This window comes from Podarcis muralis, chromosome 5 (genome assembly GCF_964188315.1).
Source record: "Podarcis muralis chromosome 5, rPodMur119.hap1.1, whole genome shotgun sequence".
Taxonomy (NCBI): Eukaryota; Metazoa; Chordata; class Lepidosauria; order Squamata; family Lacertidae; genus Podarcis; species Podarcis muralis.
In genome coordinates, this window is record NC_135659.1 from 58,242,303 (window position 1) to 58,255,481 (window position 13,179).

Below are 13,179 nucleotides of genomic sequence, written 5' to 3' on the forward strand. Positions count from 1 at the left end.
AATACAGATCTCAGGTTAATGTTTTTGAAATGGAAACACTTTTCATTTTCCAAACTCAAACTCATCCATGGCTCTCAGTTCTTGGTGCATTTTTGATTCTTAATATTAATATACAGTACATAATATAAACCATTAAAGTGAATGCTTCATTAAATATACTTTCAGCAGAACATCACACATGCATGTATTCATGCTCTCTCTTTCTCCTTTGTGGCTTGGCTCACACATCACATTAACCATAGTTTGGAACAAGCTGTGGTTTTAACATGAACAAGCAGCAAGCTGGTATACAGTGTTGTAAAGTTCTTGCTCCAATCCTGGTGCTGCACCATGGAAGAAACTAGACAAGAGTTTGCCTTGTCATGACACCAGAACCTTGACTTAAGGGTTTGTTTCTTTCCAGATAAATCATGAGCAATAACTGAACCTTGTTCTTGGCATACTGCTCATGGTTGGTTTTGGAAAACAAGCAGCAAGCCCCAGATCAGATGTCATGTCGAGCCAGACTCTCTTATTTCCTGGTCAATGTTTTTAACTATATTTTAACCATGGCTTAATTTGACATGTGAACTGGGCCACTATATAATATTAAGAGTAGAATGGGTTGAATTTAGCCCCATCAGCAGAAGCCCAGTGCAAAGGCTTCCACTTGTGCAGTGGGCCTCCTTCCCTCTCATCATCCTGTGCACCCCCTGAAATTGGTTTGTGGGGGGCGTTGGCAGATCCTCCAGAACAGTGTACCAGGGGGACAAGAGAGGGAATAATTCCTTTTAGGAAACTGAAATGGAATGATTGGAACAGTGGATAATTCTGATTGATAGCTTCACATCTGAGCTGATCATTAGGCAACTGTTGAGTGGGAGCCAAGAGCAAAGGAACAGAACTGGGATGTCTAAAGCAAAGCACAAGTCGAGAGCCAAAAGCAAAGGAATACTTGAGTTGCCCAGGCAAAGTCCCAGCCTGTGCAGGAGGCCTTTTTAGCCTTGTTTGATGAGGACTGTCAGTGGACATGCTTGGTAGGCAGCCACTCCAGTATCCAAAAGCCATTTACTATCTAGGGAGATGCTCCATCTTGTAATCTGGGTGCTGTATCATATGGTGCAGCCATGCACAGAGCCAGAGTCTCCTAGTTCTCAGCCCAGCTGTTCTTCCCATCTGTTCTGTCATGTTTGCTATTGTCAGCCGACTTGACCACTAGATTTGTTTTTTTAATGCATTGTGTACACATGATGAAGATGTTCAAATGGGGTTTTCTGATAGCTACTCTAGAACTCTCTTCCTTCAGATAGTTGATTAAGCCAGAGTATAGAAGCATCAAAACAAGACCTTCTTATTTGGGCAAACATGTAGCTGTCAGGGATTTGGTGGCTATATCGGATAACATGTTTGTTTTTAACACAGTTTATAGTTTTGAACAACTTTTTTTGAAACTCATTTAAAAATGTGACTTTAAGCCTCTGTGAATTATGTGGGTTAAAAATCTAAAGAAAAGTATTTGTATGTCAGCCAGAATACTCCCATATGGGAGCTTCTTATTTCATCCTAAGAAGATGCCAAAGGGCTAACACAATTGCCAAGTGGCTTTGAATTGTTGCTAATATTCCTCTTAGGAAAAACAAAACCAAGGGAAGCAAAAGAAAAGGCAAAGATCCAAAATGATATTGCAAAATGTCCTCATCAAATACAAATATTTAAAATAAAATAATTAAAATACCCAGAGCATTTGGGTTGATTACCTTTCTCAGAAGTTTATCAGATTCTCTTTTCAAGGAAAAATCCCTCTTCAGTAGTTTTTTGAGTCTTCAGTGTCTCTTACATTCTGTCTTTAGATGAAAGTGCCACTCCACAGTTGCACACCAAAACTGAATTCCCTGTTACAATCGTCTCTTTCTGTGTCTTTGGGGGATGTTGTTTCAGGCTAACCACTGAGAATTTGTAGAGTAATATGAATATGGCGGTTCCTTTTACCTGTTCTTTTCCTTGTGAAAGGCTCCATCTTTTTTCATGGATACAACCATGTAGCAAACCTTAACTCTAGTCTCTAGCTGACTTTTACAGTTCTAAGATGTAATGACTGTTTATGCTAGGATTGCTTTTTCTTGATGGCAGTGGGATAATAGAATCTAATCTAAGTGGATGTTTGTTGTGGGGTGGGTGTTCCTCATGCATGCCCCCCCCCCACAAGGTCTTCATGGCATCTGTAGTATCAATACCCCACCCCCAAACTTTTAATCTGGATTTACCCAGAAAAAAATGGTAAATTAAAAAAACAACAATATATTGCCAGTGACCCATTTGCAATTTAAATTCAAGGCATGCAGTTCACTAAAAGAAAATTATATGGAAATTATGTACAGATGATATTTAACGCCAGTTAAACTTGCGAAGATGTATAAAAATTCATCTAATTTATGCTGGATATGTAAAGATAAAGAAGGTACGTTATTTCATATGTGGTGGACATGCAAAAAGGTAAAGGGCTTCTGGGAAATGACAAATAATGAAATGAAAAAAATGTTTACAAATACATTTGTCAAAAAACCGGAGGCCTTTCTACTAGGAATATTAGGAGATGAAGTGCCAAAGAAGCAAAAGAGATTATTTATGTATGCGGCCACAGCTGCCAGAATGCTGCTTGCCCAGAAGAGGAAAGAAGAGAATGTCCCAACGAAAGAAGAATGGATGACCAAGATGATAGACTATGCCGAAATGGCTAAATTAACCGTGAAGGTCAGGCACCAAGATGAGGAAAAATTTAATCAAGAATGGATTTTTTTATATATAGATTACTTTAAAAAACACTGTAAAAATGTGGAAACATTAGCAGGATTGTTGTAACATTTATGAACTGAAAATAGAATTAGGATATGAAAAAGAATTTGAAATAATGTGGAAAAATAACTAGATGCAAGGGAAATAAAAGGGGGAAATGGAAACAGGGTCAATCAAGTAAATTTGGATTGAATATGTAGGTGTATGAAAATTATTGTTGTTATAAAAATAGAAAATAAAATATATAAAAAAGTGAATAAATCCTTATTCTCAGTTGCCTGGAGGCTCCTCACTGACAGGAGTGTCCAGAGACAGCTCCACAACAGCAGTATCTGGCTTGGGATGTCTGATGTCGGGGATTGAATACTCCTTTGCCAACCCACTTGATCCCTCCAGACACTTCTTGGGGTCCTGACTTCACCTCCCCTAATCTGCTAGGACCCCCCTCCCACTCAAGATCATCCAGGATCATCCAGCACCAACTGACCAAGCTCTTCTAAATCCTTCTCACGATCTGACCATCCTCTTCATGGCATCCCTATGAAACTCTTGTCAACGATTAACATTCTTAAGCCCCTACAAGGAAGTATCCTGCATCTCTAACTTTTGGTACTGAAAGGCAGAGGACGGGGTAGTGCAGTATGTTCTGTCATCTCTCCTAGTAGAGTAACCTAGTTGATCTTTCGGATATTGCAATAAACTTTCTTGTTTTGCTGCTTTTGCTTTCATTCTTTATTTCTGATCACCACTTGCTTGCTTTTACTCTCCTCCTTGATTCTACTCTGTGATCCTAGATGAAACCCTTCTCTTGAAGGATTTCTTTGCAATCACCTCCTGTTTTCTCTCTCTTCATCTTCTCCTAATAAGGCTGTTTCACTATTTAGCTCTGTTCTTTCTACTATAATTTATTCTTCTGCCTGGTCTCATAATCCTTTCTTTCTCAGCCTTGGCTTACTTCTTACTTCCAGTCTCTTCATTCATATATTAGACAACTTGCACGTTTATGGCGCAGGTCCTGAGCACACTGGTTTTTTAGAAGACTAGACTTAATGCTCACCCTTTTCCCCTGTTAGGCAATATTCAAAACTGATTTTTCCACAATGCTTATTGTCTCTCTTCAGTTGTTAAATTATTGCTCCACCTTTTTTCTTCTTTCTCTCACTCAGCTCCTCAGACTCTTGGTCATTTTTTGTGATATAAATGAACTGCTATTTATTTCTGATATTTATGGCATTTGTTTCTTTTCCCCTTTCTTTTTGGAACCTCTCTGCTGCCTTCTTTTTCCTTTATCCCCTGTTTCTTTGAATGGTCTTTCTGTTTGTCTTCATCCAAAAAGACCTCTGGTTCTTTTATTCCTATTTTGTCTTTCCCTTAAAACGGTTTCTGGAGATCTTACCATTACCTATATTTTTGTAATGTTTTGGCAAGCTTTCCCTTAGCACGAACTGATTCTTGCCTGTTGACAGTCATCTAATTTATCTTATTTTCTTTCTTTCTAAACTGGTTGAATATGTTTTCTTTCAATTGTTGGTTTTTCTTTTACCTAACTCTATTTGATCTTCATCAGTTTTTTGTTTGTTCTTACCGCTCAACAGAAGCTACTTTTACTTTATTTAATTATCAGTCAAGTGAAGATTGCTAATAGTCTATTCATCTTGATCTGTCCTTGTTCTTCTTGTTCTGTCCTCTACTTCCAATACTGTTGGTCATTCTCTTCATTTTTGTCTTATCTATCTAACCATACTTGCCACATTTCCATTAATGGTTCTTTTGTTTCCTTGTCCTCTTCCTCTGTCTACCAGTGTTTTTAAATGTTCTGTTTTAATCACCTTGCTTTTTATTCTTGTCCATGTCTTATTTTTTTAGTTATAATAATCATGTTCATGGTGACAATGTTGTGTTACTTTCTGTCTCTGATCTTTTCTCTTCTTTTGTTAATTTTTCATCTTGCCTTCTTATTTCCTCATGGCTTTCTCATTCTCTGAAGCCAAATCTTTCAAAGAGAATATCATATTTTTCCTCTGGACTCTTCTCTTTCCATTTCTTTATCTATTGATCATGTGATTACTTCTCAAGATAGAGATCTTAGGGATTCTTGGGGAAGAAGAGTGGACTATAAATGATTATAAACAAACAAATAAACAAATGTTCTCTTCCAATTCATTCTTTCCTCTCAGATGTCAACATTAGTCTTGTAATTTTCAGTTGTCAGAAAACAACAATTTTAATAACATTTTCTTGTTAATTGTGCCCATGCTTGGTTCCATTATTTTGTCCAGCTTTGCTTATTGTTTTAGTTGATCATTGCTTCAACCTATTGAGTGTATTATTTAGTGTTGGTCATACTCAGAGTAGATAAATTGAAGTCAATGGCGTTACTCTGATGTAGAATATCACTTAGTTTTTATTTGGGGATCTATTGCCCCTCTTATTTTTTCTGCATGCAAATATGATCATGTTTCTGAATATATATTTAGCTTCACCTGTTACCTTTTTCCATCTTTGCATTGAAGGTTCTCTTATCTTCAGATACATTCATTTCCATATTCTTTTACTGATTATTTGCATTCCCCTAATTTTTCATTTCTTGTTAAAACCTACATCCCCATGCCTAGCCCTTTGTCTGTTTGTGCTTTTATCTACAGAATTCTTTACTAGCAAATTTGCTTCATGTTTATTGATCAGTTTCAATTTTATAATAGTTGTTTTTTTTGTTAGGCTAATAAAGGAAATAAATGGCATAATCATTGCTCTGGGACCCAAGGTGCTTTATGTATTGAATACTTGTAGAAGGAGGGGCTAAAAGGATAGGATTTAGCCCTTAAAACAGGTATGGGGCATTATACCTCCAACATCTGCCTTCATTAGACAGTGCTTTCCTATACAAATGTTGTGGAGTCTAATATACTCAAATATTAATTTTTGCTAGATCAGTCTCAATTTCAAGTCTAAGGAAATTTTCCATACAGACTCTAAAACAAATTTTCATTGTTTGGGCTGCATGATGCTCTGAGTTCTTGAGCTTATTGTTGCGCTCCACACCAATCTCCAAGCTTTGTGAGATTCCATTTTTAAAATATAATTTTTATTAATTTATCAAATTTTACATTATAAATTAAACATCTTTTATTATACCATACATTTATTGACTTCCTCCCCTCCCCTCCCCTCCCAAGCCGTGTGAGATTCCAGGGGTTCCAGGTGCTTACCCAGGATTGTGTGTTTCCTTTTAGAAAGAGGGACAGTGGAGACTGTGGTGTCTTTATGATTTATGGTTTATTTACACATATATACAACCTGAGCCTATGATGGAAGGGTTCACCGCATTAACACCCCATTGCCCACAGCCTTGGATTCCAGCAGAAATCAGACATGGCTCTCTCTAGCTTGCTGCTTTACTTTTAGGTCACATCACTGGTAAACTCTGCTCTCAACTCTGGCTTTTTCTGTTGAGAAGGGGCCCCTGCCCATTTGCTGTCTCACACCGAACCCTTTAATCCTCCACCACCTCACCAGGAAGCTAGTTTGGTTATTCCCTGGAATTGGAAGGCTTGATTAGCTTTAAACAGTTACTGGATCAAGGGATAAGAAGAGTCTGACCCCCCCCCCCCAAAAAAAAAAACAACAACCTTGTAACACTTATAAACAACAGTTTACAAGTTTAGTTTTCTGTTAGGTGGCATAGAATCTTTCCTTTTATGAAACCCAGACCCCAGCACTAACCATCTAAATAAGGGTGCCATATACAGTAAGCCATCTCTAAAACTGCCCAAGCTGGGGAATTCAAGGAAGGGGAAAAAATTGCCAATCTTTTGTACATGCTGACAAATATGCCCTGTCATGTAAACTAATATCTGCCTCCTTCCAATATTGGCAGCTGCATTCTCTTAAGTGAAAAATGTAGTGTAGAATTATCCTACATAAACTTCTGAAATATGTCACTAGTCCTTTGAAAATATACTTGGAGATTATGCAGTGAAACACCACAAAGTATATTTATTATCCATGACAAAATATTCATCTAAAGTGCATTAACCTAACCCCAAATATTAAATTTGAGTGAGGCTCATTGTTCCAAATCACTGGAAAACCTTTATCAAGCGATTCAAATTCAGTGTAATTGTTTGATGAATATCTCCTGGAACCAAAATACCTAGCTATGTTAAGACCTCTGGGCACCAACAAAATCACCAGTTAGTATACAAAGTAAGTTGTCTGCAATTGCCCACTGGTATTAATTCAGATTTTGCCCAATTACTTGTATATCCTGAATAGTCTACCCAAGCTATTAATTACTCTTTATTAATTCTGCTTTGGATGTTTCAGGTCTACTAATGAATAATAATAACACATCCATGTATAAAGCTAATTTAAATTATACTTGATAATGAACAAAACCACAAATCGCCCTCTTCCAACTGATTGCACATGCAATCAGTGGTTCCAAACATAAATCAGAAGGCAGCCCTATCTGGTAACCTGTTCCAGACCAAATGGTTCTTAAAGAATTTCATTTGTTCTTACTTTCAGTTTTGGAGAGAGGTATAAAATTATAATTCATTTAAACATTTATGAGAAAATCCAAACTTTTCCAAATAACCAGGCAATTAGGTTCTTGAACTGAAGGCACATGCCTGTTTCTACCTATTTCGTGGTAGTAGTGGGGGTGAGCTTTCCTTTTAAATGGATTGAGAGCAAACTACTAGTTTCTGTATTGTCAGGTGGTTGAAAAATTGTATGCTGCCTATAAAAAAATGTTGGCTACCATATGACTAGCATGTTGCCTTTAAAATAATTATGGAGAAGTGTCTCTACTGTGTTGGAATTTGCTGTTTGAAAAGTGGAGCCATGTATACTGCTGTGTCCTAGTTGTTGGTTTTTTTCTCCTGCTCATTTTTCTCCCATTCCTGATTGCATGGCCTTCTGTGGGTGAGCTGCATAGTTGTTACAGGGAGACCCCAGTGTGAGACTGTAAGGCCATGTCATTTTTTCCTGTAAATCTTGTAATTTCTTGCTTCAGAGCACAACAAAGTGAGAGAGTCAGCAGGGAGTGAATTAAATTCCCCCATGAGAGCTTGTATGGGGTGGGCCTCTTATATTCTGTCCACCGTTCCCTTGGCTCTCATGCACCATGCTGTGCATCCCCTTAATCGAGCAGCAGGTCTCCTGCGTACCAGCCTGGCTTGGTGCCCTCTTGACATGTTCCGGCACCCGTCACGAGCCGTATTCTTCTTGCACAAGCCACTACCAGGCTTAATAAACTCACACAGACTTTACAGGGTTCCCAAAGCCCATAAAACAGGGGGCTGTCCCTGCTGTCCCCTTGTGAACAAAGCTACTGTTGTGTGGCTAATGCAATTAAAATGGGGTCTATTGGAGACTTCATACAGCTGGCTACAGCATCCCAGTTTCTTCTGGCAAGCTGGCCTTCCGATCATTATGGCACTAGTGTTGTAGTAGAGCTCTTTTCTCTCCTCAATTTGTGTAGGACTCCTCTTGAACTTTGATTGGCTAATTAATTGATTGATTGAACTAATGAAGCATAATTAATTAAAATAGTGAGGCATTGAAAGAGAGATTAGGAAGCAGACGTGTGAAGTGCTGAAAGACTTTCCAAGGGTCGGAGAGTTAGGTGAAATAAGACTCCAGTTTTGTTCCTGATTCTTACTCTGTGTTATAAAGGAACAGTTATCTTCTCTTCTGAGCCTCTATTTCTTCATTTGTCAAATTGTTGGAAGGATTTTACAACAATCCTTGAACTTACCTTTTCAGTTGGGTGTTATTTCTTGTGAGGTCAGTGATATTATAAATCCACACTTTAGTCAATAAGGACACAGAGCGGAATGGATTCAGTCCAGGTCACATGGAAGGTCAGTACAACTGTGCCATGACTAAAACCCAACCCTCTTAAATTGCAGTCAAATCCACCCTTCCTTGGGGCAACTGCCCTTGGGCAAAAATTGCTGCAAAATGGAAGCTTTTAAAGGGAAGGCGCAGGCTTTTCTGTACACATTGGAAGAGGATGAAAGTGCTGCCTGAGCTGTTGCCACAGGTATTTGGAAGCCAGATGGTGCAGCTGAAACTTTAAACCTGTTGAATTTTGAATGGGATTTCATTGCGACTGTTTTCTTTTGTCATTTTGGTTGATGCCTGTATAGTAGGCAAATCCAAGGAAACATCGCCTTCATTTCCGAAGAAGGCAACACACACCACCTTAGATTTATAGAACTATTTATACAGAAATGGACTGTTGATATCTTACTTTTCATGTGTTGACATGTAGACCAGTGAACTTTATTGAAAACACCAAGTCTAAAAATTATTTAGTCTGTGGCATTTTCCATTGTTGCTGCATGCCTTCTCAAATGAACACAATGCAGTTTCAGTGCTTGTTTGTCCTGTAAAGTATGTATTTAGGAGCATGTTTTTGAGTTTTATATGACTGACAATTGTATTAGGTTTGTTGATATTGTGGGTGGGTGGGTGGGTGGAGAAGTTGCTATAAGAGACTTTTAGCACTGTTTGTGTGACTGAGGAAGTGTCTGTAACTTTGTTGCTTTTTAGCCAGTAAGCCGCTTCTAAAGACTGTGTTTGCAATCTTGCACTTCTTTTAGCATTTAGTGAAACTGTAATAAAACACCTGGTATCCTTTGGACATCTGTGTGGTGTCTTAATGTAAAGTCACTTGGAAGAAAATTGGGTGTCTCCCTTAAAGACGCACATTTGGTGAGCTTCGAAACCAATAGTGATGCTAACCTTTATTACGCGCATGGTAAATCTGATGTACATGCAGTATGCAACACAGATCATATTGAAACTTTGAAATATTAAAATGCATTTTAAAAATTGCTCACGTGGTTTTCATAGCTGTGTGATGAGTATGTTCTTCCTTATAATTGTGCTGAATACTGTCGTAGAAATAAAATTACTTGCAAACATCCCTGCTGTGCTCCCAGATATGGTGTATGCATGAGAGATATTCATGAGATCACTTTGTAACATGTGTGTAGATACTCTTGTTTACAATGTGTGTCCATATGCTTTGCACGTAGCACACATGCATATCTATCTACACTGCAAAACTAGGTTGTGCCCATGTTTAAGTTATGCATCAGTCTCATTCGTAGCTACAACAATACAGTCTCTGTCTTGCATTTACATGCCATGGTGTATGCAATTATATTGCATACGGGTAAGTGTGCACACACTAATTTGATCCATGTGTTGAAAATCAGCTGCTCCTCCAAACAGAGAGAGTACGGTACAGTATGTAAGGTTTAAATGCCTGACGGAAAGTAACTTTGTTCTTTATAGCTGGAAATGTGGAAAATTAACAAGCGGTTCTTTCTCTGGGACACACCCTGCAAGTGCCTCTGCTGACTGGGGAGAGCACAGCCGCCCTTTGGAAGCCAGAGTCTTGATTTACGGCTGCGGTGTTGACAGCTCAGTGGAACCCACATGCTGTTTGCAGCACCGCCAAGCTGGGCTATGACCCGTCGACCTCTACCTCCGTGCTCCCCCCTCCTGTCTCTATGCTGTAATAAAAACCTGTCTTGCAGGCAGGGCTACAATGACTTTGTTGTTCAGAAATGTACCAATTTTTTAAAAAAATAATTCTTCTCAAAGCAAAAATAAGAAACGTATGAGGAAGTGGGGCTTTGGGAGCAGCCGCTTTTGGTACCACAGGATTGTTTGTGTTAGGGGTTATTCTCTGCTTGCAGTCTGCTCTTGGCTCCTGAATGAAACCCCTCTCCTCTGCTCTTTGCAAGCATAGACTTTTTTCCTCTGCGGTATGGCTGCTGTGATCTGACATATTAGAGTGCACTTTCCTCCCATGCTTGTGTGTTCTTTTTTAGAGTACCATGCCTTCATGCACACCTTTCTATTCTCCACTTCCTCAACTCTCCACCTTGCCAGTCATGGTTTGTTGTTGAGCTTACCAGGCTAGCCATTGCCTGTGATCACGCACAGGAATGCCATCAGCTCCTGAAGAGACATATCAGTGGCCTGAAGAAGGGGGAGAAGCCCTTTCCCCATCTTCACTGGGGATACTTAAAGTCCTGTGTGTCTTGAAGGAAGACAGAAGTGAGGAAGCACAGGCCAGAGAGCCCATTCCAGCAGCTCCTGAATGAACCATTAGTCTGCCTGAGAGAATTCTGTTCTATATTATGTACAACTGGTTTCTTTTTGTAGTGGGCTTTTTTTAGTAGTTTTAAATTTTGGATTATGTGTTGGGAGTCTTGGCTGAAACGTGGTATCTTAATAGAACAAGTAAGTCAAAAATACCCATAGTTCTATATGTAGTGACTACTTAATTTGTTATACAAATTTTATTCCCAGCTGCCTAGAATATTTGAATCTGGCAGGATTTTTAACAATCTGTATCCAGAATGTCATTCTTGAAGGTATATTGGTCTATCTAGACCAATCTGTGTACAGACATAATCTATGCTTGTATTTGAGACTTGAAAGACCAAGGTGGAGTGGGGTAAATCTAAATTGAGTTAGGTCAATGGATGCCTATTCCTTTTGACTGTTGCCAAAAGACTATTGATCCCATCCTCTCCATCTTAAAAACAATATGCTGCTACTTGACGCTGCACTATCTCTGTGTTGCTATGAGATTGGAGTGGGATATGGACACAGAGAAAATCAGATCAAGAAAATAAATTTCATTCCCCTGGATCTATCTTCTTAAATGTTATTTCCTTATTACTATGGGTCTTATGTTGGAGTTCCAGTAGTCTCCCATGCTGATAGCTGGTGAGGACTATTTCTGTTTTAGCTTAGTCTTCCAGCATCCTGGATCATTCTTTGGTCTCAGATCTTTCTGGTAACGTGAACCTTCACAATGGTGGAAGAGAAATGCCTGGCTTCATGGAGGTCCTGCTATTTGTGGTCTTTCTGTGCCAGTGTTGCATGCTTAATACAAACTACTTTGGCAAGTAATATTTGATCTGCTGTCTTGAGTATGTGAGTAGTTATTTTTCAAATTTGATGGCAAGTTTGCATTGGAAAGAATATAAAAAGAGACTCCACTTTTTAAATCTTCATCCTGTACTATATATCTTTCCCTCCAGGCTCTTCAGGTGGCACGGCAGTTCCTTCTGCAACAGGCAACAGGGCTGACTTCTCCCAGCAGCAATGAAAATAAGCAGCCAGCAGTCCAGGTGAGAGGATAAGAGCTTTCTGGCAAAAAGTGCCTCTGAAAAGCTATGCTTCCTGATGTGTTTTTAAAAAAAACTCACTGCTGATCCTCTGAATCACAAACTTTTGGTTCTTAAATACTATAGTATTAAGATATATTAGTATTCCTCATATACCTAATGTTACTGTGGTCTTTGGAGGTATTGCACTATGGTTGTTTCCATTACACAGATGATAATTTAATTTTTGTTCCATGTTCCAAGCTGGTATTTACCTAGTAGGCCACCTTCCATGTCAGTTGATTGATGAGGTTGTCACTCCTGAATACATTCTTGGTGTGTATATATATTTTAATTGTGGCAACCATACTAAATTTTACATTGCCAAAGCAAGCCAAGCAACTATTTAAAGATGCCATTCAATGTCATGTGGCTTAAATACCATTTATAGAACTTTGTACTTGTTGAGTACTTCTGGAGAATTGCGCTGAAATTATTTAATTCATTGAGAGTTAATTGAGAAGGCAGAAACATCTGGATTGTATTTTATGATTCTATGAACTTGAAGTGAGAGTAGCATCTGTATTCTTGTAGATTTACTTCTCTGAACTGCCCTGAGATCTTATGATGAAGGACAGTAAATACATACATACATACATACATACATACATACATACATACTTTTGACTGATAGAGCCATTTGGGCAGAGCTTGGTTAAGACACCTGTGTGTTTGATTCCCATTATGGATATAATATTTAAAGTGGCTCAGAGCAGTGAGTTGGATGTTGATATATGGAAGCAGATGTGTTATTGGAAGCTTTTTTTAGGTTTTGAGGCTGGAGGAGAGTGTACTGAGAAAAGCGTCAGAGTTGCTGGATGCCTTAGTGCTCTGGGGTAGCAAGAACCTATGGCAGCATTCCCAGGTTCTACAAAGAATGTTAAACAATAAGGTGTAGAAGAGCTTGCTGAGGACCAAACGCCTGCCAATATTCTGCATTAGTATGTGATATGGCACGGTTGGGCTTTGAGCCTTTTTCTTTAAGGACTGGATTCACATGGGCCACATGTACTCCATTTTCAGGTGAGGTTGCACTGTTTCATGACAGACTGGCAATCTGTAGCTCTTGTCACAGGCACAGAGTACAGTTTTGCTCCTACTGTTCAACCCACTTTAGTAACTGAATGGTAGCATGCCAAAACATGATCTAGGCTCATCTTTGAACCACTAGTTGATTAGGCTCAGAAGGAAATTGGCCACT

At 38.8% G+C, this 13,179-nt stretch overlaps 1 protein-coding gene across 6 annotated transcripts in view; it reads left to right on the top strand.

Annotated features, from left to right (window-relative positions):
* The window catches only part of FOXP4 (forkhead box P4), a 140,047-nt gene that overhangs the window by 54,068 nt on the left and 72,800 nt on the right, over nucleotides 1-13,179 (top strand). For 4 of the 6 annotated variants that reach the window (XM_028734127.2, XM_028734123.2, XM_028734124.2 and 1 more), the window contains exon 3: nucleotides 11,853-11,942. The exons of the other annotated variants lie outside the window; for them this stretch is intronic. In XM_028734127.2, coding sequence (XP_028589960.2) covers nucleotides 11,853-11,942 — 90 coding nt within the window. The remainder of the gene's footprint in view (nucleotides 1-11,852; nucleotides 11,943-13,179) is intronic. 6 annotated transcript variants of the gene reach the window in all.